This window comes from Boleophthalmus pectinirostris, unplaced genomic scaffold (assembly GCF_026225935.1).
Source record: "Boleophthalmus pectinirostris isolate CB_2022bp ecotype Guang Dong unplaced genomic scaffold, ASM2622593v1 HiC_scaffold_762, whole genome shotgun sequence".
In the NCBI taxonomy this organism is placed as follows: Eukaryota; Metazoa; Chordata; class Actinopteri; order Gobiiformes; family Gobiidae; genus Boleophthalmus; species Boleophthalmus pectinirostris.
This window is the reverse complement of record NW_026571502.1, coordinates 1-25,000: the sequence shown is the minus strand read 5'-3', so window position 1 is coordinate 25,000 and position 25,000 is coordinate 1. Positions and strand designations below refer to the sequence as shown.

Below are 25,000 nucleotides of genomic sequence, written 5' to 3'. Positions count from 1 at the left end.
GATCAAAGAAGGTTGTTTATTTCATATCTGGAGTCAAAGGGAGGTAGTCCTTATAAAATAAACTACCTGAGTCCTATAGGAGAGATCTGTATGTAACAACTGATGTACTTGAACCACAGCTCCACAACCATTTCATCACAACTTCAATACAGTAACCACTGAAAGTGTTGTATGCCTGAATTGCATTGTGATAAAAGTTTCCATGCTTGTTCTATACCTGTAGAAAGGCTTAGGGCTTTGACGAATGGCTGCAGTAATTAAAAGCTTGATCTTCTCAGTTACTGAATCTCACAAAGTCAAGAGTGTTTGTTCAGGTATGTGAGTGACTTTCTTGAACATCAATGAGAGACAGATGTGCTATATGTCTGCTATGGAAAAGATTACACCATAATTTAGCAGCTTCAGGGCATGCTTTACCTCAAAATCCTCAAGGGAACTTAATACCTAACATATTACTAAAAAAACAACACCAATTTATCCAGCACCTTCTTTTTTATAGTTATTGGTTTGCTTGTGAATTTCTACAGGTAAACCTATCTTCCATGTATTACATTACATGTTTTGAAAAAAACCTGTGTTTGTGGGTGGGATCACCTCAGGTCTCACCAGTAGCTTGACCTGGTGGTGTCACTTGTTAGAGATAAAGAAAAAAGTTGAATGCAGTACTGTTGAAAATTCTAGGCATAGCAATAACACCTCCATGGAGACCAAATTTAAAAAAAATAAAAATCACTTATATATGCAGTATTTTGACAATTACTTTTGCTTGTGAAATGTGCTAGAAATTAGTTAACTGGGTTGATAAATGTTAATAGTAAATTTCTTATTCTGACAATTAACTCTACTGGCATCAGTGGCTTAGTGAAATAAGAAATAAGGAAAGGCCTTTTGGAAACGGCTGTATGTAATACCTGGAACTTGGGAAAGGGCAATTCATGTCATAAAGCACCTCCCTAATCTGAAGTTTAAGGCTTTTCTTCAGATCTGTCTGCATTTAGATGATGATGACACTATAGAAATAGTGTAATGTATACATTTATATGACATGTAAATGTGAATATGTCATAAGCAGGTTATATGTCTGTGTTTGATATCATTGTTAAAACATCATTGCACTGTGCTCAGTTCATACATAGGACTGTCTTATTTTAGGCTACATGGGCTACATACTGGACTGCTTGGCTTTCTGACCCTGCCTTTTATGTTATCGTCTTTTTCTGTGTGGATCTTTCTGCGTTCTCGAGGGACCATACAAAATAAGAACAAAGTCTGTTTTTTGCCATACTCTTTTGGCTCAGAAGTATATTGTAAATAATGAAGACAGAGTTGTTTGTGTGTCTGTGTGTATAATATAATATATAATAATATATACTAATATATAATATGTATTATATATGTGTGTGTGTGTGTGTGTGTGTGTGTGTATATATATATATATATATATATATATATATATATATATATATATATATATATATATATATATATATATATATATATATATATATATATATATATATATATATGTATAGAGAGAGAGAGAGAGAGAGAGACCCCCCCCCCACACACACACACACACACATTTTAGAAGACTACAGTAAAGTATGACCACAAAGTGTGTGAATGGTGCAACAACTGGTGGCAATTCAATAATAAACAGCGCCCCCTTCCGTACATATTCTCGCATTACCAGAAATAAAATTACAAATGATTACAAATACTGCAGAGGCCACGTTTAAATTTTTATTAATGTAACTGTATGTCTGTAAGTTTGGCATTTTGAAAAATACTATTGTGTGCCGTAATAATGTACTTACTTAAATAATGTTAAATAGTTTAGTATAGATTGTCTGTGTAATTCCTCAGTCAGGCAGGTATGATCCATAGCAAAAGAAAAGTTAAATTATGTAAACTGGACAAAAGCTTTGAGTGAAGACGTTTCGCCATCGTGTAAACTCTAAAATTTATAGAGACTACTACTGTGACCTGACTGAAAGAAGTAGTACATGTGACCAATGAGAGGAGTTGGAGTACAGCCCGAACACCGCACAGGGGAGCTGCAGAGGACTGTGGCCATGACTGTGGTTGTCTCTGCACTGTTTGTAGCTACATTAGCTTGTTAACATGAATTCAACCTAAGTACTTCGATGCAGACCGGTACTTTTAATTTTCATTGTAACTGTAGGTTTAGATGACCGGATAACGCTTCAGATGGAGATTTGTGATATGCTGCATTGGACACGGGGAAGCAGCCGGACTGCCAGTGTAGTCTGACAGCTGTCACCGTGTGTGGAGCCACTTAGCCCGGTGTGCTAAGTGAATTCACGGCTAACAAGTGGTACGGAGTTGGGCCGGCGAATTCAACAAATATCGCTGCACACATTTGGAAGAGGTGACTTGTGATGGACTTCATCGCGTACTCCGTGGATGCAGTAATATTTAAAAGGATGTGTTTTGTGTGTCGTCCTAAACGTATTTTGGAATAAAGCAAGATAGTTAGCATTTTAGCAATAGAAAGCTATCTGCTTCCATTCAATCACTCAACATCGCCGCGATATAAACATAGCAATTTGACGCGTCTTTACCACCCTACAATAATTATTTTCAACGAAAAGACAATAATGAAGAAGTTTTTTGACACTCGTCGAGAGCTTGGGAGCTCAGGGCCCGGCTTAGGAGCCGCTGGTGGTGGAGGCACTGGATCCGGTGGAGGGAGCAGCTTCATTGGACGAGTTTTCAACATAGGTCGCTACCAAGTCACGGTCGAAGAAATTGTTGCTGAAGGTATCTCTAGCTTTATTTTATTCTACGTTTTATTATGACTCCTGATGTCTGCATTTGTCTTTTCCCCAAGTCTGCTCGCAAGGCAAGCACAGGGTTCTGTTTGAATCACACACCTTTGATATGTCCTGAGTTGAGAGAATTCAGTAACATGCACGGCCTGTGCTGAGTCACAAAAGTGTTCACTGTGTGCACAGGGAGTGGCAAATCATCTTTCAAGTATGACCTGAGTATACCTGCTGCAGGAACTCATAAAACGAGGGTTTTTCAAGAGAGACGACTGGAGGTTACAAGTTCCCCATGAATAGCTGCCTGCGCATGACAGCCGTGCTCCGTTCGGTAGCAATGCGTTGTTGTTAAATAATGTATGAAAAACACTGATTCATTAGGCCTATGGATGGGCAGCAACGGTTTCACTGTGGCTTTATCAAAGAGGCAGATATTTGAACCCCTTTGCTCTCAGGAAGACTTGTTGTGTTAGGACATTCCATCACAATGTTTCCACATCAAACCAAACTAAACCTAAGACAATCTAATTGACATTTTTAAAGGTATTGCACTTTTTAAATACTCTGTTCATACATTTTATCCTGCCCAGTATTTCATATGTCCTAGCAAAGATACATGGAGTGTGCCCAGCCCAGCCACACCTGTTTATTCAGATGGTTTCAGCTTTACTCAAAGCTATTTCTGTGAGCTCTGGTTGTGTGTTTTGGACAGTGGGCTTCCTCGAATATTGATGTCTGTCCCTATACACTTGTGGATGTTTTGCAGCAAACTGTGATTAAGAAGATATTCAAATTTATAAATACCGATTATATTTTAGTTATGCACTTCCATCATTTAAATGCCAGAGGGAGATGGTTCCCTTTTTATCAGACTACTATCTGTTTACATATAGAATTACAGGGTGAAACAACTACCTCCCCTGGGCACGTCTTCGACTACAACATAACCAGCATTTGCACTTTTCATCATGTTTTACAATGATTGTGCTTTGGACGTACGTTGCATTTTTTTTCATAAAGCCACGCAATGGTATGTTTGACTGATGTATTATAATGTTGAGGTAAAGTAGAAGAGACTAGTTTGTAGAAGCACTGCTTTGGTCATACTCTCTGCTTAGTGCAGACAAGACTGCTGCTAAATGTTGCCTAAGAAGATGACTAATCCCACTAATTAACAGGCATCTTAGATTAGACTATGAGACAGCAAGGATGCAGCTTCAGAGCTCTGCACCACACAAACACAAGCTGTTACTTAAGGCTCCAGTTATATTTCAGCATGGCCTTTCCCTTCTAATATATTTTGTTTACACAGTCTACTAGAGATGTAGGCAAAAGGGTGACCAAAGTTGGATCATGAATATTATAATTTCCTGTTTCCTAATGATTCATCTACTGACTGTGCTCCTTTTCAGCACATCTGCTGACTCACACTTGTGCTCATTCAAGCTTCCCCTAAAAATATGCCAAACAGTAGGCTTTATTCAAATACTCACTTAAAATTGTATTAATACCACACACTTCATACAGACTAATAAATATCACATTACATTGTTTTACATCTTTTTGTTTTTCTTTCTTAGGAGGTTTTGCTATAGTATTTTTGGTGCGCACTCATCAAGGGGTACGCTGTGCACTAAAACGAATGTATGTCAACAATGAGCATGATCTGCAGATCTGCAAACTTGAAATTCAAATTATGGTGAGTATATTGGTGGTAACAAAATGTTTATTGTTTTTTACTATATATATGAGTCATAATCATATTAACAAATACAAAAGATTTATGTTAGCAAGTAACTTTGGCGCCATCTTTGGAAGGTGGCATTAAAGAGGGGTTTGTTGTTAATGAGGTTTGAATATTGCACTCCCCTATAAATTACTTAAATTACTGATACATTTCGAAATGTTTGTAAAATTGTTGGAAAGGCAATTTTTTTGTATTTTAAATGAGCCTTGCTCAGTTCCTGAGACCACACCCTGGTGGTTTCAATCTCAGGAGATTGTTATCATTGTCCTTGGATCAGACAGTGCTTGTGTTAGAAATCTGGGTTGGCAATATGGGGAAAAATGAATATTTCCAACTCCATATATTTTGATTATGCACATAACAATATTATAAGAATGCATCAGAAATGTGCCTATCAACATTGTGGTTAAGATTCAAATATCGGACAAGAAATGAATGTGCTGTACAGTTACACAAGTTTAGAAATATCACAGTATACCTTTGTTTGGAAGATTATACTGCAAGGTTTTGTTTTTATTGTGTCCTGCTGCAGACATTTACATTTAGATAAAAATGTACAAATATACAAACAATATTCCAATTGTGCATATATTTAATATGATCCAAAAATTGATAATGTATGTAATCACACACTTCTACATAATGACTTTATACAAAAATAAAACACTATTGTTTGTCTGTTGTTTCTGCAGAGGGACCTTGTTGGGCATAAAAACATAGTTGGTTATCTGGACTCGAGCTTAACAGCTGTTGGTGCAGGAGATGTCTATGAAGTCTTAATTCTAATGGACTTTTGTCGAGGTAAATTTAGTCTCTTAAATATCCCATTTGGTTTAGTCAGAGTTCATGTATATATCCATGTGTGTATGTATCTGAGTGTGTGTGTGATTCTTAGGAGGACAGGTTGTAAATCTAATGAACCAAAGGCTTCAGACAGGGTTCTCGGAGGCAGAGGTCTTGCAGATTTTTTGTGACACATGTGAAGCTGTTGCACGTCTCCACCAATGCAAAACTCCAGTCATTCATCGAGACCTTAAGGTAATTCACACTTCACATTTAATTATTTTTAATATTATTATTAGGGCCGGGTACATTAATACGTTAATTTTGCGTTAACTAATTCATTCATTATCGCCGACAATTATTTTAATGCCGTTGACGCAATTTTTATTATTATTTTTTTCATTGTAAACGTCTGTTGCTCACTGGCTTTTATTTTGAAAAAGTCCACCGCGAACATTTCTTTAAGTTTGACGTCTTCTCTTTACACTTTTTTCACTTTTTTCTGACCACGTGAAATGCATCGTGTCCAATACTCCGCGGGCCGCGGGTTCAGCTGCAGGCACAGCCATGGGCTCTGAGCTTCCACTGGCTCCTAGCTCCAACCGGGCTGCAAGCTCAGGTTCACGGGTCTTTCTTCTTCTTCCAGACACCCCTGAGGTGTCCAAATAGAGGTGTCCAGTGCGGTTTTCATTGCTGCGGTCTCGCTTACATAATGCTATTACAGGGTATTTGTGAAGGCACGGAAGATTTCGTGATATGATCCCGCCCATAACTCAGTCACTGATTTACCCAGATACTATTGGAAGAAAAATTGTGATTGGTTCATTTCCATTCCATTATATTAACCCTTTGTTTCCCAAGAAATATTAGTCCAAGTTTACAACAATGATCTAGAAATTATTACTAGTAGTAGTGTTTATTACTCACTGAATAAAAATGTTGAAAAAAATATATTAGTAGTACAACAACAAATGTATGGCTCTTTTATTTACATTTCCAATAAAAGTGCGCTATACGCTACTTTTTAATTCATTAATTGTTTTTTGTGTATAACATGCTTATTGATTAATATTTTTTTTATTTTTGCCTAGCCCTAATTATTATTTATTCACTTTCTTCCACCAGGTTGAAAATATTCTTCTGCATGACCGAGGTCACTATGTGCTCTGTGACTTTGGAAGTGCCACTAACCGATTCCAGAACCCTCAGACTGAGGGAGTGGCCACTGTGGAGGAGGAAATCAAAAAGTGAGTTTGGACTACAAAAACACATCTTTTATTTTTCGCCAAATGTCCATGAGCTCATGAATTTCTCCTTTGTTGTCTATAGGTACACTACTTTGTCTTATCGGGCCCCAGAGATGGTAAACCTTTATGGTGGAAATGTCATCACAACAAAAGCAGACATTTGGGTAAAAGTTGCTATTTTTGCCCTATAATACTGTAGTGAATGCATCTCTCTATTAAAATTGTTATTGCTTACCTAATAATTATGGATTTTTATGTCTGGTCAGGCCATGGGCTGTTTACTGTATAAGCTTTGCTTCTTCACACTACCCTTTGGGGAGAGCTCAGTAGCCATCTGTGATGGCAGTTTCACTATCCCAGACAATTCCCGGTATTCCCAGGAAATGCACTGTCTCATCAGTGAGTATAACAGTTTTTATGTATTGCTGATTTGAATTATGGATTACAATGTAGTATATTTTTTTCTAGGATACATGCTTGAACCTGACCCAGAGAAGAGACCAGACATCTATCAAGTGTCCTACTTTGCCTTCAAACTGGCCAGGCGAGAATGTCCTGTCCCAAATGTACATGTAAGTCACTGGATCCTTTGGGATATTTGGAGGCTATGATTCCTTCTTTTTATTGTTTTTCTTTGATAACTGGACTAAAGGTGATTTAATGTCACTGTTGTAGAATTCACCCATTCCTGCAAAACTTCCTGAGCCCATCAGAGCCAGTGAAGCCATGGCCAAAAAGAGTCAAACCAAAGCTAGGTGAGAGTAAATCTAAGTAACTGATAATAGTTTTCTCATTTCACATATTAACATGTGCAGTGTTTAGGCTTACAGACCCTGTGCCCACCCTGGAAACCTCCATTGCTCCTCGACAGCGACCCAAAGCAGGCCAGGCTCAGCCTCAGCCCATTTCAGGCATTCTTGCCATTCAGCCTGCAGCTACTCCACGCAAAAAGTCTAATGCTGTACCAGGTATAAAAGGAGGATCCTGATTAAATAACAGTGCACTTTTAGTTTTTGGTGTTATTTTAGGTGTTGTCTCATCTGCAGCCACTCCTGCTGTTCAGCCTGTGTCTCAGCCAGCTCAGCCTCCTGCTAACATGCAGCCACAGCCTACACCACAACATCAGCAGCTCCTCATGAAGCAACAGCAAGCCAATGCATTTCTAAGCCCCCAAAGTAACCAGCAGGTAATAAAGTCAAAGACCACTATTTTTTGGAGACATTTTCTCGTTTGAAAGTAAGAAATCGATAGCACTGACTCGAGAGGCTTTTGTTACAGACTTGTTTTAAAAACGCACATTACTGGCTATTTATATGTAGCATTCTGTGGCACAGACCGTCCATCTTCGCAAAAGTGCTTCTCTGGCATCCACTTTGCTGCAGTCACGAGCTAAAGTGTCCCAGCAGCACCAAAAGCAGCACACTGCTCTCAGTGGTGGTGCACATGAGTCAGTGCCTCCTCACCTCACTCCAATCCCAGAGTCTGCAGCCACTGCTCCTGGAGCGGACGTACTCGTGGTAACATTGCCCCCTGCTGCTGTCTGCTGTTTTCTACCAGGGTCAAAAATTGCTTATCTCAAACAAATCACTCAAAAAGTTTGCTCTTTTACCTATTTGGGACAGCAAGTTTGAGAGGGCTTCTGTAATGGTTTTCTTTACCCTAACATGATTTATGATCCAAAGCTTGTTACTGGTACACTATCCTCTTTTCGATGATCGTATTTGGTTTACGGGTTACTGTACACTTTTTTTCTATGGGATGTATGCTGAGACATATTTTCTTCTAAAGGGTCTTTGATACTTCAATTGTTAGGTGAGTTATAGTTTTTTCTTTGTCTCACTGTCAGTTTAAACCTATGTTTTGCAGAGTCGAGGCATGCACAAAGTGGGCTCCTTAACGCCTCCTTCTTCACCAAAGATGTCTCAAAAAAGTGGCCACAGGCGCATCCTAAGTGATGTCACTCACAGCACTATTTTTGGGGTTCCTGTGAGCAAATCCACCCAGCTTCTTCATGCAGCAGCAGCTGAAGCCAGCCTCAACAAGTCCAAGTGAGTACAATGACCCCATTCCCTTTTTTAATTTCAGCTTCATGTAGGTAAAAAGCCTTAGTCTCTTTGAATAAGTAGCATCACCCATGCTTGCACAAGACAACTGACCATATACATAATATATACATAACATATATATAAATATACAAAACGATAAGCTACAACTTCACAAACTGGATGTGATATGCTTTTGTTTCATTAACAGAATGCACACTGATTGTGTTGTGATAGCATTCTGAAGGGGGAATGACTTAGCACAGGATGGTCAAAAACAAAACTGAAATATATTAAACTTTGAATTAAATATTTGTGTTAATTGACTATAGCATTTTCAAAACAATAAAAGGTAACATAGTGATCTAAATATGTTATGTGTGAGCTAATTAGTTAATATCCCATAGTGTGTAATACCCCTTCTTTAACCTTAAATTGATTAACTAATTATATATGTCTGATGCATATTAATACTTTTTTTTTTTTTAAGATCTGCTAGCACTACTCCTTCTGGCTCACCCTGTTCATCCCAACAAAGTGTTTACCACCCATATGACAGCAGCACTATGGCAGCCCACCCTGCAGGCAACAGCCAGCCCAGTTGGAACCCTTTTGGGGATGATAACTTCTCAAAACTTACAGCAGAAGAACTTCTGAATAAAGACTTTGCAAAGCTTGCAGACTGTAAGATTGCTTATGTTTTAAGATTAAGTTCCAAATCTGAAAATGTAGTCAATCTAACTATTATTGGTTGTTTGTGCACAGCTGGTATAGCCGAGAAGCTCACTGGCTCCAGTGAAAATATAATTTCTGGGCTCCAACCATTTCCAGGTATAGCATTTTTACTGTTTACATTGTATTTTTCTATTTAGTAAATCCTCTATTACATACATAGATCTTTATTTTTGCTTTTTTCATTTTAAACATTTCACTGCCGCAGGCAGAAAATTTTCACTCAGCATTTTTTTTTTTTTTTTTTTAATTATTATTTCTGAATTCTGTGCATATGACCTGTAGTCTAAATATTCATAAGAACACAGAGCAGTGGGCAAGGATAGAGTTATTCTGGGTGCAATTTTAACCTCTCACTTTTTAATTTTGAGATTTTTAAGATTTGTAGGCCAATTTATGCATCTTGAGCTTGCTCACATGTTTGGAGGATATGGTTTAGAGGCTTTTGACTCTTGCTTGTTGGTATTTAGTCGACAGTATCTATTTAAGCAGCAGCCTCACAGTAGACCCTTGTCACTTGAATAGTGAATAGTGTGCATAGCCGTGGCTCCATCACATCTCATTTGCAAATCTGTTGCTTGGTAACCTGGAGGACAACTTCTTCTTTGTTAATTGGATTTCCTTGTTGCTGGTAGTACTTGCTAACAGCACTACTGCAGACTGAAGGGAAAGTTAAATGAGCTGCCCTGTTAAAAGGAGAGTCCTACTACACTCAGTCCAGGCCTTAAAGAGTAACAGCACCAAGGAGTCTGACTGGTTAAAACTAGACTATTACATAATCAGGGTGTAGTAATCAGCTTTTAAGATCTCTGGTGTAGCATGGATTAACTGTACCAGATTAGTGCTTAGCCTCACAGGGATAAATTAGCTTTACAACCATTTCCAAACTTGTATGAAAAACAAACTGACTTCTTATCTTCATTGGAAGGAGCAAAGCATCACATCTGCTGTACCATTTTGTGACGAACACATTCCTCCTCTAAGACCCACTTTAATGCCCCCTATTGTTGTTTCCTGTGAGTATGAGATGCATCCAAAAGCAGTTGTGAAAGACGGCATGGGACATGATATGTCTGTCAACAAATATATTTTACATAATACTTTACTAATAATACTAATGATAATTGTTATGGGTTACGAGTCATTATGAGTTTTGACTCTATGCACTACATTGATGCCATTTACCATATCATTGCTTTTGTTACTCTATTGTACTAATCTGAATTCGTCACACACGTCTGTTACCTTGTTAACAGACGTGTGTGCAACTGAAACCTTTAGTTTGCTATTGGTTAAATCTAACTGAACTGGGATTTTTTTCCCCTTTCCATTTGCTGTCTCTGTCACTCTCTTTTCTCTCCTTACCTCTTCTATTTCTGCCTCATAGAGAAACTGATTGAGGGGCTCAAGTCCCCTGAACCCTCACTGCTGCTCCCTGATCTTTTAACCCCGGCTGACATTTTTAAAACTTCCTCAGAGAGATGCACTGATGGTATCTGCTCTTGTTGACTCCATTCTGCTGTTACTGTGGTCCTTACTTTAAATTATTCATTAAACTCTGTTTTAATACAATGGTTTTGTTTATCTTGTATAGCCAAAACTGAAGTATGTGTGGACTCACTGATTCCTGGTTTAGAGGCTCCACAATCCCAGCGGCAACCAGATGTGAGCTCTGGCATCCAAGGTCAGCTGTATTTTGAACGTAGATCATAGTCACAACATGGAGGCATATCATTGTGACTGTTAACATGTAAGACGCACAATTATTTGAAAAGGCTCCCTTTCCGCTTGTACACACCCTATCCAGCTTTACATACCATGCCTCACCAGCTGTACGCGTACACGTACGAGTGGATACTGTTTAGTGCCAAGTGTGCTGACACTGCATTCGCTATTATGTGTACCTTAGGCTGATTTGTGATCACCTGGCTACAGTTTTTGTTGTGAAAAAACATGTAATGCCAAACTATAAGCTAGAATTTGGTGGTGTGCCTTTGTCATCATAAGCAGCAAAAAGCTAGTCTAAATTGGCAACTACTTAGTCTTTGATATAGTCAAAGTGAGTGATCTACAAACGCTAAAGCTAACAGTCCAATCCCTCTGTCCTTCTGCTTGGTCCTGGCTGCCTCAGACACCCTCACTGGTGACGGCTCTCTGCTGGGCTGCGACCTCCTGTCTCACTCTCCTGCTCACAGAAAACAGTGTGTTTCCTCTGTTAATAACCTGGGCTCTAGATCCTGTCTGGAGGAACAGCTGACAAACCAAGCACCTGCTGGTAAGGCCATGTGCATTTGGATCAAAGTAGGGCAATATGGTGATAAAACCTAATTGTGATCTGATCCCTGTGATGATATATTAATTTGGTCAGATTGCCATTCACTGTCTCTATTTAGTGCAGCTATCTGCTCAAACTGACACTTTTCCCACCAACTTCACCTACTGATTAAGCTTTGTAGCTCTGAGGGAATTTCAGAGCCACAGTCCGAACTTCAAGATCAAATCAAAATGGTAGTCTGGCTCCAAGAATATTGTAATGTACATGTTTTTGCCATATTGACATTCTTTGATCAAAGCCTCAAAAATGCATGTTCTGTACTTCCTGCTTGATTTCTTCTTTCATTCTGAATCAACCTCTTACTCTTTTTCCATTACGTCTTGGCTACCTCACCCCTCAGACTCTTCTCTTCTCTTGTCGTGTGGGCACCAGAGCAACAGTGATGAGTTTGACCCTATACCTGTGCTCATCTCCAAAAACCCAAGTCAAGGTAAGATCTTATGAAAACTGAGGATCTTGAGACAGCCTTTCTGCTTGCACCACCAGCCTTTGTAAATGTCCCTCTTAAGAGTAACTAGCATAGACTTGAAAAGCTGAAAATGGCTTGCATACTGTCACCTAGGCTAAGCATCTCATCACATTGAGCGTTATGTCCTTGTTTTTACATCCAGCGCTCCACCGCTTGCAGGTGTTGCTCTTTGTAGTTTATCTTCAAGTTACAATGGTTTCCCCTTTCTCTCCCTGTATTAATGCGTCTGTGTAAAACTGATCCCTGCTCACTTTCTGCCTGTCTTTTTTTCCTCTTTCTGCCCCTCTGTTCATGCATCCTTCTACCATTATCATCAATTATTAATTTCTCCATTGATTTAATCTTTGTAAAAAAAAAAAATAACTTTTGCTTTCACACTCCCCTTTGGCTCCATCTCTCTCCTTCTTTTGTTTGGTTCCTCTCTTTCTTTCTGGCACGTTTCAGGTGGTCACTCGCGCAGCAACAGTGGCACTTCTGAGTCCAGCATACCCAACCTGGCCCGCTCCCTTCTGCTGGTGGATCAGCTCATCGACCTCTAGAGGCGGTGGCAGAGGTCGAAGGGGCAGAGTGTAATGCTAAAACAGTTGTAGCAGGGCAGGGCTGGGCTAGGATACAAGGACACTCCATGTAGCACCTTTTGAACTGAGAGAAACAAATTATTATAATATATATAATTTAGGTCCTGACCATTCTTTAGATGTGCCTCCTTGGCCTCCACTCCATCTCTAGCTGCCTGATAAGCTGGCTTCATTATCTCTGCTGAGCTGCTACAAAACAGTCATGTAAAACAGTCATGAATGCCTGAACATATCCTTGGCTTCCGTTCATACTTTGCTCATATTTTTCTCATTGAATGCACTGCCATTGTGAAGTCTTCATGTGAACATTTACAGGACAAACCTTTGTGTTCTTGTTTAAGGTTTTGTTAAATGAGTTGGGCCTATTCATTTAGTATAGGGGCCTCAATAAAGAGGGATAACATTGTGGACCTACTATATATGCACTTTGTTCTAAAAGCTTTGAATTCAGAGCATATGTACTTCTGCTATATAAAGTACTGAGGCAAACATGTATACAACTATGTCTTTCAGGTAGTGCACCACATGTATCACCACATTAATCTGGAAATGTAATAATATTATTATAATATGGCATCAACATACTACTACAATTCTGTGGACCTGTGGCACGGCAACATATAGTTTGACTTTCATGCTTTGTTAAATTGACCAGCTTCGACAAGTAATTATTTGGATAAATGTAATCTTTTTTAACGTCTTGACACCTGTATTTTGCATAATGACAGTGGAGATTTAGGAACTGACTGGATTTTTGTGTGAACCAAATCCTTTTTTTGCCACTTTAAGTTTGCAGTAGTAGCCAGGACATTTCCATTATCATAGTTTTAACAGATTACTGAATAATGTATTGCTTTAGCATTTTAATGTTTGCAGAAACTATAGTGAATTACGTACAGATTGTATGGAAGATATTTGGCAAATGTGGTGATGTCATGCTAAATAATACTTTTAAATATATAGTAATCTTTGTAACTGTTATATTCTAGTGCATTTGCCATAGCAGTCAGGCTGAGATCAGTGAAAAAGTGTGTTTCATTAATACTCATTTTAGAGGTTATCTTTAGTTATCAGCCAGACAGTTGTGTCTGTGTCAAGAATATTGTTCTCTCTAGTGTTATCTCGAAACACACTCACATTACATCTACATAGACAAGCTACAACTGTTATATTAGCATTCAGATTTTCTTGTCTTCTAAAGATTAATTTTATAGTAACACTATTGCACTCATGTTACGCTGTAATTAATTGCACTAATGCCACACAGGAGATGCTGTATCTAAATTTTTCACATTGTGTTTCAATTATGCATTAGGTATATTGAGGCCCAAATAGCCCTCTAAACAGTTTACTTTTGCCAAGTTTGTAACATTGCATCATTATCATGACTATTCTATGCAATATGTTTATTTTTTATCAGTACAGGGTGATCTGTAGTCTATCTTGACTTAAAGGTTTTACTTGTGTTGGTGATCATTTTGTTGTGCTGGTTGATTTTAAATAGGTCTGTTTATTTTATCATAGCAATCAATAGCAGCAAATGTCAATCACTTTTGAGTGTGTACTTCTATTTTTCTGAACTAAGGCTTTAAGTGAATAAAGCTCATAATTGTGAATGGAACTTCAGTCTCACTGAATCACTGATTTTAAGACCAGCTGGCTTTGTAATGTATTGTGAAATTAGGAAATTTAATCAGTTTTAAACAACTTCCAAAGAGATGGCTGTAACTACTACTTCACTTTGCTGAGGTAAGAATGATGCGTGTTCATCTGTGCAGTCTGTCTCACTGCTGCCCCCCGTGCTGTTAATACTTTGTTTCCACTCATTTTTTGTCTGTTTTACTCTAAAACAAACCCCTGATGTTGCATTTTTGTCAACAGTTTATTAAAGCTTATTTAAGAGTAACGCACATTTGTGGAAGCAATGGTTTTGATGTTTTAATGGTAGCACTGGTCTTGTCTATTTAGATGGAGGCATATGTGTGTTTGTTACTGTGCTGTAGTTTTTCTACTGGTGCTTTCATGTGGTGACAGAAATGCTTACATGTTGTGGTTTCTAACATTGACAAACTATAATCTGGTTGAACACATCTTGATTTGTTGATGTCTTGAATGTCTTTTGCCAGCAGATCTCCAAGGAGAGAGTAATGGCTACACTGTTCTCACTGAGGGACACGAGAGGGAACCTTCAGATCCTCAAACAAATGAAGGCTGTGTGCACTCTAGTGATGAAGAGGAGCAGGAGCCTAAACAGGATGAGAGTGGAATCTGTGCTCAAGACTGCAGTGGCTCCAGACCTCTGCTGATGGACTCTGAGGAGGAAGAGGACACTCCTCACTACAGCGATGTACCTGCACAGCCTCCAATAGCTTACCCTCCATCAAATAACATGGCCCAGAACCACTGCCAGCACAATTGTGCTGCTCCCCCTGAGGAGGCCACAGCAGATGTGTTCTCAAACGCCCCGTTTCGGACTGTGCATGAAGACACATGTGATGTGTTTGCCAATGCCCCGTTTCCACGGCCTTCTGCTGCAGCACAGCAGCCCATTGATGTCTTTGCTCAGGCACCTTTTGGAAAAAGAAAAGAGTCCACAGGAGTGGCCAGTGTGGCTCTATATCCACACCCAGCAACAGCCACTGAACCAGGAGTCTTAGGAAATGTCACCCCGCAGCCTTTCCATCCACAAGCTTTGGCCAAATATTCTCGTCACTTTGAGGGGACAGTCTCACAGCAACCTGGGCCAGCTCCAGGCTCTGTGAGTAGACAGGCCACAGTGGGCACTGTCCCGGTACCACCTTTACACACTTGGACCTCAGAAAGGAGCACTGGAGATCCCTTTGTCTCTGCACCCTTTCACCTCAAAGCCCCACAGGAAAAGCCTTGATAAGTACTGAAACACATGTCCCAGTCTATTATGCAAAGTCCTGCATGCGCTCACCAGCGCTGCAGCTGGACTGCGGGCCTGCATGAATCTCTTGCACAAGTAGCTCAATACTCACAGTACTGCAATATCATTTACATTTGAATGACAACATCATTCACTGACTGATTTTACTTTATGATGATTCATCTTCATGGTACCTTCACAATCTGATCAAGTGGTGGTTGAGTTAGTGTTCTTTTCTACCTCACATTTTGGTTACATAAGGACTCGGTGAGGGAATAGTAATTTTTTTTTTCTACTATAATTGATGTAGTGTAATCTTAACATGGAAAAGAGGAATTGATAGGTGAAGGCATGGGACTTATTTCTATTGATTCACTACTATTGTTGTTGGCTATTACACTTGAGATTGTGTTTTAACAAGATGCTGGATAAAGATGCACATGTAATTTCAGGATGAGAAACATTGCAAAATGTTTGACTGTTGGACAAAGAAACATTCACTTATCATTTGTTTGTGACCACCATGTTCTAGTTGCATGATTTTATTTTGTCTCCTCCAGTTAACTGCTGCAATTTATGTTTAGTTGCATAAACTGTTTTACCTTATGCAGGGTGCAAACACTTATTCATGTACCAACACTCATGCTGATGAAAATGAAAAATTCTGAAAATATTTTATGCAGTCTGATAAAGACCGGGTCCTTTGGCACAGCAGTCAATGTCAGTGAATGTACTGGTCAAAGCTTAAACCAGAGATCATGAAATGTGCCTCTCATAATAAGGCATTTGTTCATCTTGATTTATGTGAAAATGTTTTTTTGCAAAACACAGAGCATTTTCACTGTGGCACTTTTAAGAAAGAGGGTCAGACCTTTTTCAATCCAAAGTTTGTTTCTTTGTTGCAATACACAGTATCTACTTTGATCTTTTGTATGTTGAAGTGTACAATCTTAAAAGACCTTCTGGATGTGTAAAAATGAAGGCTGCACATTGTCACTGATGACTAGCCAGAGCTCTTTTACTGACTTGGTGCTCCAAGTTGTTTGGACGCATACAGTAGCTTAGCCTATAGGAATTTTATGGAGAAAAAAAAACAACTGTTGAGAATATTTTTTCATGACGCACACTCTGCCTTTAAAATCATATATTAAAATGTATGTAAAGATACTGCTATTTGTGTTGACTATTGTTTTCAACTTCAAGTTAGTTTGTTTTAGATAAAGCTTGTAAAAATCTGCATTAAAATTTGTTTTGATTTGTCTTATACATCTAACCACAAAAATATTGCTTTTGGTTGTTAACACAACTTAATTATATTATCATTATATTAATTATTTTTTAAAGATTGGCATCGTTTTTTGTACGGTAGAGGGCGCTAATGCTATAAGCATGGCTCTAACTCAAGAAGAAGTAAACAAAAATGGCGGTTTACTTTTCTGCACGGATTTGCAAGTGAAAATTGCGCACTCTTTAAATTGTTTTTAAAACGTGTTTGTTAATCCTGTTGGTTGAAAACTTTTGTGAAATCCATATACGACGGTTTTGGTTGATCTTCTACCGGGGCTGTGTTTTCATCTCCGTCTGCTCCATTACTACTTAAAGCCACCGAATGGATCGTATTCTTCTGTAACTTGCGTTGAGAAAATTACATTTAGTGTTGGCTAGAGGTGCCGTAAAATTCGTATGATTGCAAGGTGCAATGGCCACTCAAAGAGTCCTTCCTCAAAGCAAAGAAACTCTGTTACAAAATTACAACAAACGTCTGAAAGATGACATCAAGTCTATCCTCGATAACTTCACCGAAATCATCAAAACGGCAAAGGTACGAGATGTCCATTGTGTTTATGTTTTCTTGTAAACTTTATCGGGATTTTTATGTTTATCATATATTTTTGTTAACTCACATTGTTGAAATGTGCAATCCGATGCACTTGTTCTTGTTTTGGATCAGATTGAGGAGGAGACCCAGGTTTCTCGACCTACCCAAGCAGAGCAAGACCACTATGAAATGCACGTTAGAGCGGCCAACATTGTAAATATTTTATTTTTCACTTCATTATCTTAAATGTATTATTTTTCGCTCCGCATTCATCCGTGGCAAATTTTTAAACCTAGCTGTCCAATGAGTGTTTTGAGTCCATATGCTGGGTGTGTGAATTGCTGCTACTTACAGGTTCGAGCTGGAGAATCCCTGATGAAGTTGGTGTCCGACCTGAAACAGTTTTTGATTTTGAACGATTTTCCCTCCGTGAATGACGCTATCAGCCTTCAGAACCAACAGCTTCGCTCACTGCAAGACGAGTGTGACAAGAAACTCACATCCCTCAGAGATGAAATCGCCATTGACCTTTATGAGCTAGAGGAAGAATATTACTCCTCCAGGTACAAATAGGATCATATTTGCTCTCATCCCACCTTCCCTTTACACGCTTGCATATAACCATGTCTCCTTTTACATTCACCACCAAAAGTCAAAGGAAGTATCACTCATTTATGCAATTTTTTTGTTCATATCATTGTTCATTTTTATACGTAATTTTATATAGTATATCTGAGTATATATTTTCAAGCAGAACATTTATAACATTGTAGTGCATAGGCAGCTGATTGAAATGAAAAATACATTTTTCTTTTTCTTTTTTCAAAATAAATCAGAAACATTTATTTAAAATAGAAATGATAAATTTTCAACAATTCATGGGTTAAAATAATATAAGGATATACACATTTATAAATAATATATTGTAAACTTGCAAAGATGTTATATTACATTCCCACATTGACTCAATAATATACTTTTAATTTGGCATCCAGTTCTTGAGGACAACTTTGTTTGGGACTTTTTTTTTTTTTAACATTTGGACTCTTTCTTAAACACAAATGGCTCAAGCTGTATCTTGCAGTGTCCATTCAAGTGTAACAAATAAAAGAGACAAACCACTGTAGTAGTTGGTCATTATTGAACACTGATCAAGAATCATCTTTATGAGGCATGTTGAGTGTGGGTTTTCTTACTACATTCCTTCTGCTTCCTCACCATCAGCAACTAACTGCCCTCTTTGCTGAACTAAAACATTTCAATCAAACAGCTTATTGTGTCTTAATTTAAAGTTCCAATACTACAGTAACATGCTTCATGTTGATGTAATGTTTGTGTATGACTGCTTTATTCTGACCTGCTGCTCTTGTCTGCTCCTCTGTTTCTTGCTGTGCTGCCTCTTTGCATCCTGCTGGTTTTTGCTCTGCAAAGCTACAGTCTGTGGGACAACTCAGATGTGCCCCTTTGTGAGGCCTACCGTCGCCCGGACAGTTGGATGTCCCCAGACAGTAGCTGTAGTTCTCCATCCGAGGACAGAGAGGACACTGATGGGCCTCTTGCACCTGGGACAAACCCTCAACACCACCTCAATGGACACAGCACCACCACATCTGAAAAGCCTTGATAAATTGTTCAGGGCATTGTTTACATTTGTATTTTGTATAAAGAATCACTAATGTTAGTTTTGTAAGATGGACATACAGCAATTATGAAACTCATTTAAATTAGTGATGATACAAACACGGATATGTGCTTCATGTTTTTGTGCAAAAGAAACTTTTTTTTAATAAAGGTTATATTAGGAAAGACATTTATCCAGCTCAATTTCAAACATGAACAATTACAACATTACAGGTCACAATCCTAATTAGTAAAACTAAAAAATGTAATTCAGTAAGCTATTTTACTATTTAAACACAACACATTAAAATATTCAACTTATTACTGTCCTATTTGCAAGTTGTAACTTTGAGCCGATCAATATCGACGATTCATTTTCTTAAACTTCTCATAATGGTAGTCATCTGTGGCCTTTTCATTGTTGGGACGTTTGCGAACATTGGGTGGTGAGGGTGCTGTTGGACGTTAATGGAATATTGTTACACGAAATTTTATACAATAACATTGAATTTAAAATGCATATTTTTTTTACCCTCTGGGCCTGGTTTTTCTGTGTCTCCCACACGCAGTGGTCTTGGTTTAGGTTCCTCTTTGTGTCTGTTGTTATGTCTTTGGGGAGCATTCACATCCTCGTGATAAACTAGGCAAAACCATCAATGGCAAGTAGAAGTTAATAAGATAAAAATTACTGAGTGAAACAAATGTAGATGATCACTCACAGCGATTGTGTTGGACATAATTAACAGCAATGTTTGTGGGCACAAATGACGTTCCCAGGTCTTTTTTCTTATTTCTTTGCTCTGCCAACAACTTAGCTTTTGCCTCTTCTGTTTGAATAATGTTCTTGATTTTTGCACTGAAAGAATATGAATTATTACTACTGCTTCACGACAAAATATCAGAACATCGGTGTGAAGTTTACACTTACTCGATGCCTAAGTCAACTTCAGGGATCCCACTCAGCATCTGATTGGACAACATCTCTTCTGTTTTCTTGGCAGAATTTACTCTGATATTCTCCGGCAGTTCATACAAGTGATCTTCTGCGTTTTTCACTTTCACCTTCTGTTCCTCATCTTCCACCAAACCTTTTTTCTTTTTCAACTCTGTCTCAATGTATTTCATCCTGATAACAATCATTAACATGTATACCACGCAGTAAATGTATTATGTATAAAACATGGGATCTGTCAAAAATATGTAGATTATGTAATAAAAGTCTTACATGTCAGCATCCTCGTCTCTTCTGTTGGTCTCTGCAGAAAATGAAGTACCAAGACTGAGATCTGTCTCATCTTCTGTCCTATGAAGGGTATGAAAGTGAACAGTCAAAATCAGAATAATTTAAAAAATATCTACAAATAAAAGAAGGCTTGGATTACTTACATGTCTCTGTTTCTATCTTTGACCTTCTTCATGTCTACAATTCCTCCAGATTTCAGCTTGAAGGGATCATTCTATAAAATACAGGATAGTGAAAACATTTCATTTAACTCAAGAACTGACGCAATGGCTCGTGTACAATCTTTAGAAGAAGTGTGGCTCACGTCAATTTCAGCTTCGGGTGGTAATTTTTCTCCAACCAACAAGGCTGTAACACTGATGAAAGTAGGTTTTAATGTTACGATTCTAATAAATGTTTAGGTTGCAATTTCTCGCTTAAAATCACCCATCTGTACCTGACTCCATTCTGTCTCCTGCGCAAGCTCTGAAGTTCCTTTGCCTCCTCCAGTTTTGATCTACGACACAAAAACGCGAGTGTGAATTACATTTATAATTTATACTTTAAACCAGATGGCAAGTTAAGTCGCAAGAACCGTGGGGAATATACAACACAGGTAAAAAAAAAAAAAAGCAACAATATCGTTAGCGCTACATAAAATGATACTGTACCTGACTTCTTCTGTTATCTCGTCCTCTTCTTCATCCGAGGAGTCTTTTCTCCTTCTAAAATTCTTCCCACACGGCATTGTTTTGTCTATTTTACCGTGATTCTTTGGTAAAAAAAAATATCGCGTCTTCTATGAGAAAATGGGGGACCACTTTAGCAAACGTACAATAATATTACGTCACTTCCTCTCCTATTTCCGAGGTCTGTTTAGCCAATCATAACAAACATGGCGACTTGCAGGCAGGTCTCTACATTTATGCGCATTTCGTCAAATATTTTACGAGGGTAAGCTTGCTGATATTGTAAGGTTGATGTATTTGCTGCAGTTTAGTGAAATACATTATGCTCTAATTGTGAACTGAAAACTGGCATGAAAGTGTTGATGGTGTGGTCAAAGTCATTTCTGTGTAACGCGGTGTAATACATAAACGTTCAACGTTTGAAATTCCATTTTTTTCTAATGATTGCATTACTACGGTTTCTCAAATAATCTTCAATATCACAATAAAACTTCGCTCAATATGACAGGGTAACTTCAAAATTTACTCAAACTTAGGTTCCCAAAAGTAACCTGTGTTTATAAATGTTTTCCACGGATTGTCATTGTTATTATGAATGTCATTATTTATTATTAATTGTTATTACTTGTCTCTTTTGTATTCCACGCCAGTCTGGGAAATGGGTATCCACGTGCTGAATTCCACTGGCCATCTTGTAACACAGGAATCCAAAGCCTTGGGATACAAAATCTTCCCTGGATAGTTCCTGGTTTGTATTTCTATGGTAGCTTTACAAACTGCTTTAAATATACACTGATTAATCACATTTTGATTTACGATCTTAGGAAGAACCATGTTTGTGCAAACACAGGACACACCAAATCCAAACAGTCTAAAGTTCCTCCCCGGACGCGCAGTCCTTGATTCAGGAACAATGAATTTTGCTGGCCCTCATGATGCATACTGTTCACCGTTAGCCAGGTAAATGATTTTCTCAAGACCTTATTTTGAGATGATCTGATTGCAATAGTTTGATTTTGTAGTCATTTTTAATAAGTTTAACTGTAACGTGTTTTTCTATTACCTTGAAAAGTGCCTATATAAAACTAATATTATTATCCTTTTGTAATTGTCATATGTTGTCATTTTGATCCTTTTTAGACAGCTCTTTAGAATAGATGGTGTAAAAAGTGTTTTCTTTGGCCCGGATTTTATCACCATAACAAAGGTATTGCCAAAGTTTTATGGCATCAGTTTAATCTGGGATTGTTTCTAACCATGCATAAATAATGTAAAAAAAAATAGGCTGGTGCTGAAATGGAATGGAAAGTCATTAAGCCTGATGTATTTGCCACCATTATGGATTTTTTCACATCAGGACTCCCAGTGGTCAATGATGACAGCAAGCCAAATCCCGATACAGGTAAAATACAATTAAAATTTTGTTTAAAAAAAAAGGTTAAACATGTGTAACAGTATAATTGTTTACTATTTCAGCACCATCAGATGAAGATGATGAAGTTGTTGCTATGATTAAAGAGTTGCTGGATACTAGAATAAGGTATCTGTGATATTTGACATAAATAAATTACATTCAATTTAATGTTATTGTAATTTCTTATGCTCTTTGTCTTTTAGGCCCACAGTGCAGGAAGATGGAGGGGATGTTATCTTTCGGGGGTTTGAGGATGGGGTTGTTAAACTGAAGCTACAGGGTTCCTGCACAAGTTGCCCCAGTTCTATTGTTACTTTGAAGAGTGGCATCCAAAACATGCTGCAGTTTTATATCCCAGAGGTTGACGCTGTGGAGCAGGTTTGTTCTTCCTTTATTATTGCACATTTATTATTGTAATATTATTGCAAAGTAATATTAACACAGTAGAATTATTGCTTATACATTCCACTTTTCTTGTTTGAAAGGTAAAAGATGAAGATGAGCAGGCCGCTGAAGTTTAAATCATGTTGCAACATCTTCAGCCAACACATTCTTCCTTATCGGTGGAGTCAAATGACATAAAAAGAACATAGTGAACTATATCTTTGTTTTTCAAGACTAACTGTGGAAATTCATCTATTTTCTTCAAAGCATACTGTCGAAAATATATTTGACTTTTTTACTTACAAGAAAAAACACACAAGTTTCACTTCAACCTAGTTTTTGTTTCTCAAATGCAAAAAGTTTAAAAATAATACAGAATTAAATATTTATTATGATTAAACCGCTGTACGTACAATGTGTCTTTTATTTTCTTTTAGATATATTTTTATCAAGAAAACTTCAAGGCCAGAACAAAAAAAAATATTGTATACTCTTAAAAAATGCTAAGTATGCGAGACTGCAATGAACTGCTTTCAAATGCTCGTATTACACTTTCAGCTAAAATGTAAATGCAGCTGTCTGCCTCGTATTTTGGTAAATATTATTTATTTCCCACCTTTGTATTTTAGCAGGTCTATATACTAATGAGAGAAGTTTATTTTAGTATGTGGTCTGGCATGAATTTATTTATTTATTTATTTTTTGCTAGTTATTTTGAATTCATTAGTACATTTTTTTGTTATTATATTTATTGTGATATGTGAGTTACTGTGTCCAAATAATTTCCCTTGTGGTTGAATAAAGTTTGTCTAAGTCTAAGTAAGAAGATTGGAGTTGAAGGCGAGTAGTTTGTGTTTGTAGTCCTTGAAATGGACTGAAAGGAGAGAAGGCAGAATTGTATTTCAGTAACAAAAAAGAAGAAGATAATTGGGTTAAATGTATTACTTTCCTACGCCACGGATGTTCATCCTGATGCCACGTCAGAAGAGTCTGCGTGTACGTGCGCGACGTGATTGGCAAGCGCCGCGACCAATCAGAGCGCGCCATGCCGATCCTGTTCCGTGGTTCCTGCGGAGGCACAACTCAAGTGACAGGCGTTCCCCGCTGCCACACCAGTCAGCTACGCCAGTCAAGAAGCCAACATGTGTGGTGAGTAAGAGAGAAAGCCTTTATTTTTCATTACGGCAGTGTAATGAAAATGTTTCTGCACCAGGCAGTAAACCAATAGTCAATCGCTCCGTACATCTTATGTATTAGTGAGTAGGGGAAATATTAGCTTGTGATGGATAAGGGTTTAGCATTCACCAGTTAAGCTAGTAATAGGCTACTCTAGTGCCATTAGCTACACTTAAATCAGTGTCTCTTAATGTGATTCATTTATGTTTAGGTGATTAAAGTCCTATTAATCAGATTTTTTTTAAAACGACAGTGATGTATATATACCATTACGTGAAATGAACGATGATGTTATGTGAAGTCGTAGATGCCATCAAAAATGTTTCTCCTCCTTTCAAGTAATTTACGTAGCAGATTTGGTTATTGTATCTGAGGCCGGAAATTGTCACCTATTTATCACTGACAGATCTGTCTATCACTGCAGTCGCAGTCTGAAAGCACTGGTCAGACTGGACTCACTCGCCCAGCAAAATAAAAGTGTCCATACTATTTTTTACTTTTGTTAAAGGTTTTACTGTTTTAAGTTTTTGTAGTACATTATCAACAAGGGACTACTTTGGCTGCTTAATTCAATATAGATTTGCTTACTACCCACTATTTGCTTTTCTTTTTGGCATATTGCCCCTGGTCCATCATCTGAATCATGAATGAGTGCTCTGTTTAACCAGTACATATCCTGCTTTACTTTCTGCTTACTGCTTTCACGTACAAATCCATCAATCCCTAACTGTGAATAATCTTGGTAAACGTTATATACCAACATTTATCTTTTCTTATTCCATATTGTAATGTACTACACTATCTACTCTACTCTGAACAATGTCATGAGAAAAGTCTATGAATCATCTTGGACATTTAGCGTTTTGTTGTGTTGAGGTAATGAGTTTCAAAAGTTAAAGTTAAAGCTTCACTCACATCTCTGTGTACAACTCTATAACTGGTCTTTCAGGTTGGTTTATTTCTTTAGGTATGCGTTTGTGAGCTAGTTGAATGATATGACTGAAGTATATCCATTTGTTGTATTCCTACAACAAATAGATATACTTCTTTCTACATTCCTAAGT

The 25,000-nt window shown here is 37.9% G+C and overlaps 4 protein-coding genes across 22 annotated transcripts; 3 read left to right on the top strand and 1 right to left on the bottom strand.

Moving 5' to 3' along the window:
- The first annotated feature begins 2,048 nt into the window (after positions 1-2,048).
- LOC110169816 (AP2-associated protein kinase 1-like) lies at positions 2,049-16,779 on the top strand. Of its 16 annotated transcripts, none has more exons than XM_055165438.1 (18): positions 2,049-2,784; positions 4,370-4,488; positions 5,229-5,337; positions 5,432-5,574; positions 6,445-6,566; positions 6,649-6,730; positions 6,833-6,965; positions 7,035-7,138; positions 7,242-7,321; positions 7,389-7,534; positions 7,613-7,752; positions 8,433-8,614; positions 9,099-9,292; positions 9,374-9,439; positions 10,935-11,024; positions 11,472-11,615; positions 12,016-12,105; positions 14,849-16,779. In XM_055165438.1, exons 1-18 carry the CDS (start codon positions 2,622-2,624, stop codon positions 15,607-15,609), a joined length of 2,868 nt encoding a protein of 955 aa, XP_055021413.1. In that variant the 5' UTR covers positions 2,049-2,621; the 3' UTR covers positions 15,610-16,779. The 16 variants fall into 16 exon arrangements, with proteins under 16 accessions (XP_055021413.1, XP_055021412.1, XP_055021411.1 ...); XM_055165437.1 differs by having other exon boundaries at positions 7,595-7,752; positions 14,852-16,779; XM_055165436.1 differs by having other exon boundaries at positions 7,595-7,752.
- A 212-nt stretch (positions 16,780-16,991) lies between these two features.
- On the top strand, positions 16,992-20,285 carry med22 (mediator complex subunit 22). Of its 3 annotated transcripts, none has more exons than XM_020935406.2 (4): positions 16,992-17,434; positions 17,564-17,644; positions 17,786-17,994; positions 18,869-20,285. In XM_020935406.2, exons 1-4 carry the CDS (start codon positions 17,312-17,314, stop codon positions 19,053-19,055), a joined length of 600 nt encoding a protein of 199 aa, XP_020791065.1. In that variant the 5' UTR covers positions 16,992-17,311; the 3' UTR covers positions 19,056-20,285. The 3 variants fall into 3 exon arrangements, with proteins under 3 accessions (XP_020791065.1, XP_020791063.1, XP_055021430.1); XM_020935404.2 differs by having other exon boundaries at positions 16,993-17,434; positions 18,863-20,285; XM_055165455.1 differs by lacking the exon at positions 18,869-20,285 and having other exon boundaries at positions 16,999-17,434; positions 17,786-18,557.
- On the bottom strand, positions 19,189-21,109 carry cunh9orf78 (chromosome unknown C9orf78 homolog). The gene is made up of 9 exons (XM_020935402.2): positions 20,945-21,109; positions 20,731-20,790; positions 20,599-20,650; positions 20,438-20,508; positions 20,277-20,354; positions 19,980-20,177; positions 19,771-19,907; positions 19,584-19,691; positions 19,189-19,506 (listed from the first exon to the last, which is right to left on the bottom strand). Exons 1-9 carry the CDS (start codon positions 21,019-21,021, stop codon positions 19,409-19,411), a joined length of 879 nt encoding a protein of 292 aa, XP_020791061.1. The 5' UTR covers positions 21,022-21,109; the 3' UTR covers positions 19,189-19,408.
- On the top strand, positions 20,755-23,164 carry nfu1 (NFU1 iron-sulfur cluster scaffold homolog (S. cerevisiae)). 2 transcript variants are annotated; one of them, XM_055165454.1, is made up of 8 exons: positions 20,755-20,889; positions 21,613-21,710; positions 21,787-21,922; positions 22,103-22,169; positions 22,247-22,364; positions 22,439-22,502; positions 22,580-22,754; positions 22,862-23,164. In XM_055165454.1, exons 3-8 carry the CDS (start codon positions 21,795-21,797, stop codon positions 22,895-22,897), a joined length of 588 nt encoding a protein of 195 aa, XP_055021429.1. In that variant the 5' UTR covers positions 20,755-20,889; positions 21,613-21,710; positions 21,787-21,794; the 3' UTR covers positions 22,898-23,164. The 2 variants fall into 2 exon arrangements, with proteins under 2 accessions (XP_055021429.1, XP_020791062.1); XM_020935403.2 differs by lacking the exon at positions 20,755-20,889 and adding an exon at positions 21,118-21,227.
- Positions 23,165-25,000: the final 1,836 nt, after the last annotated feature.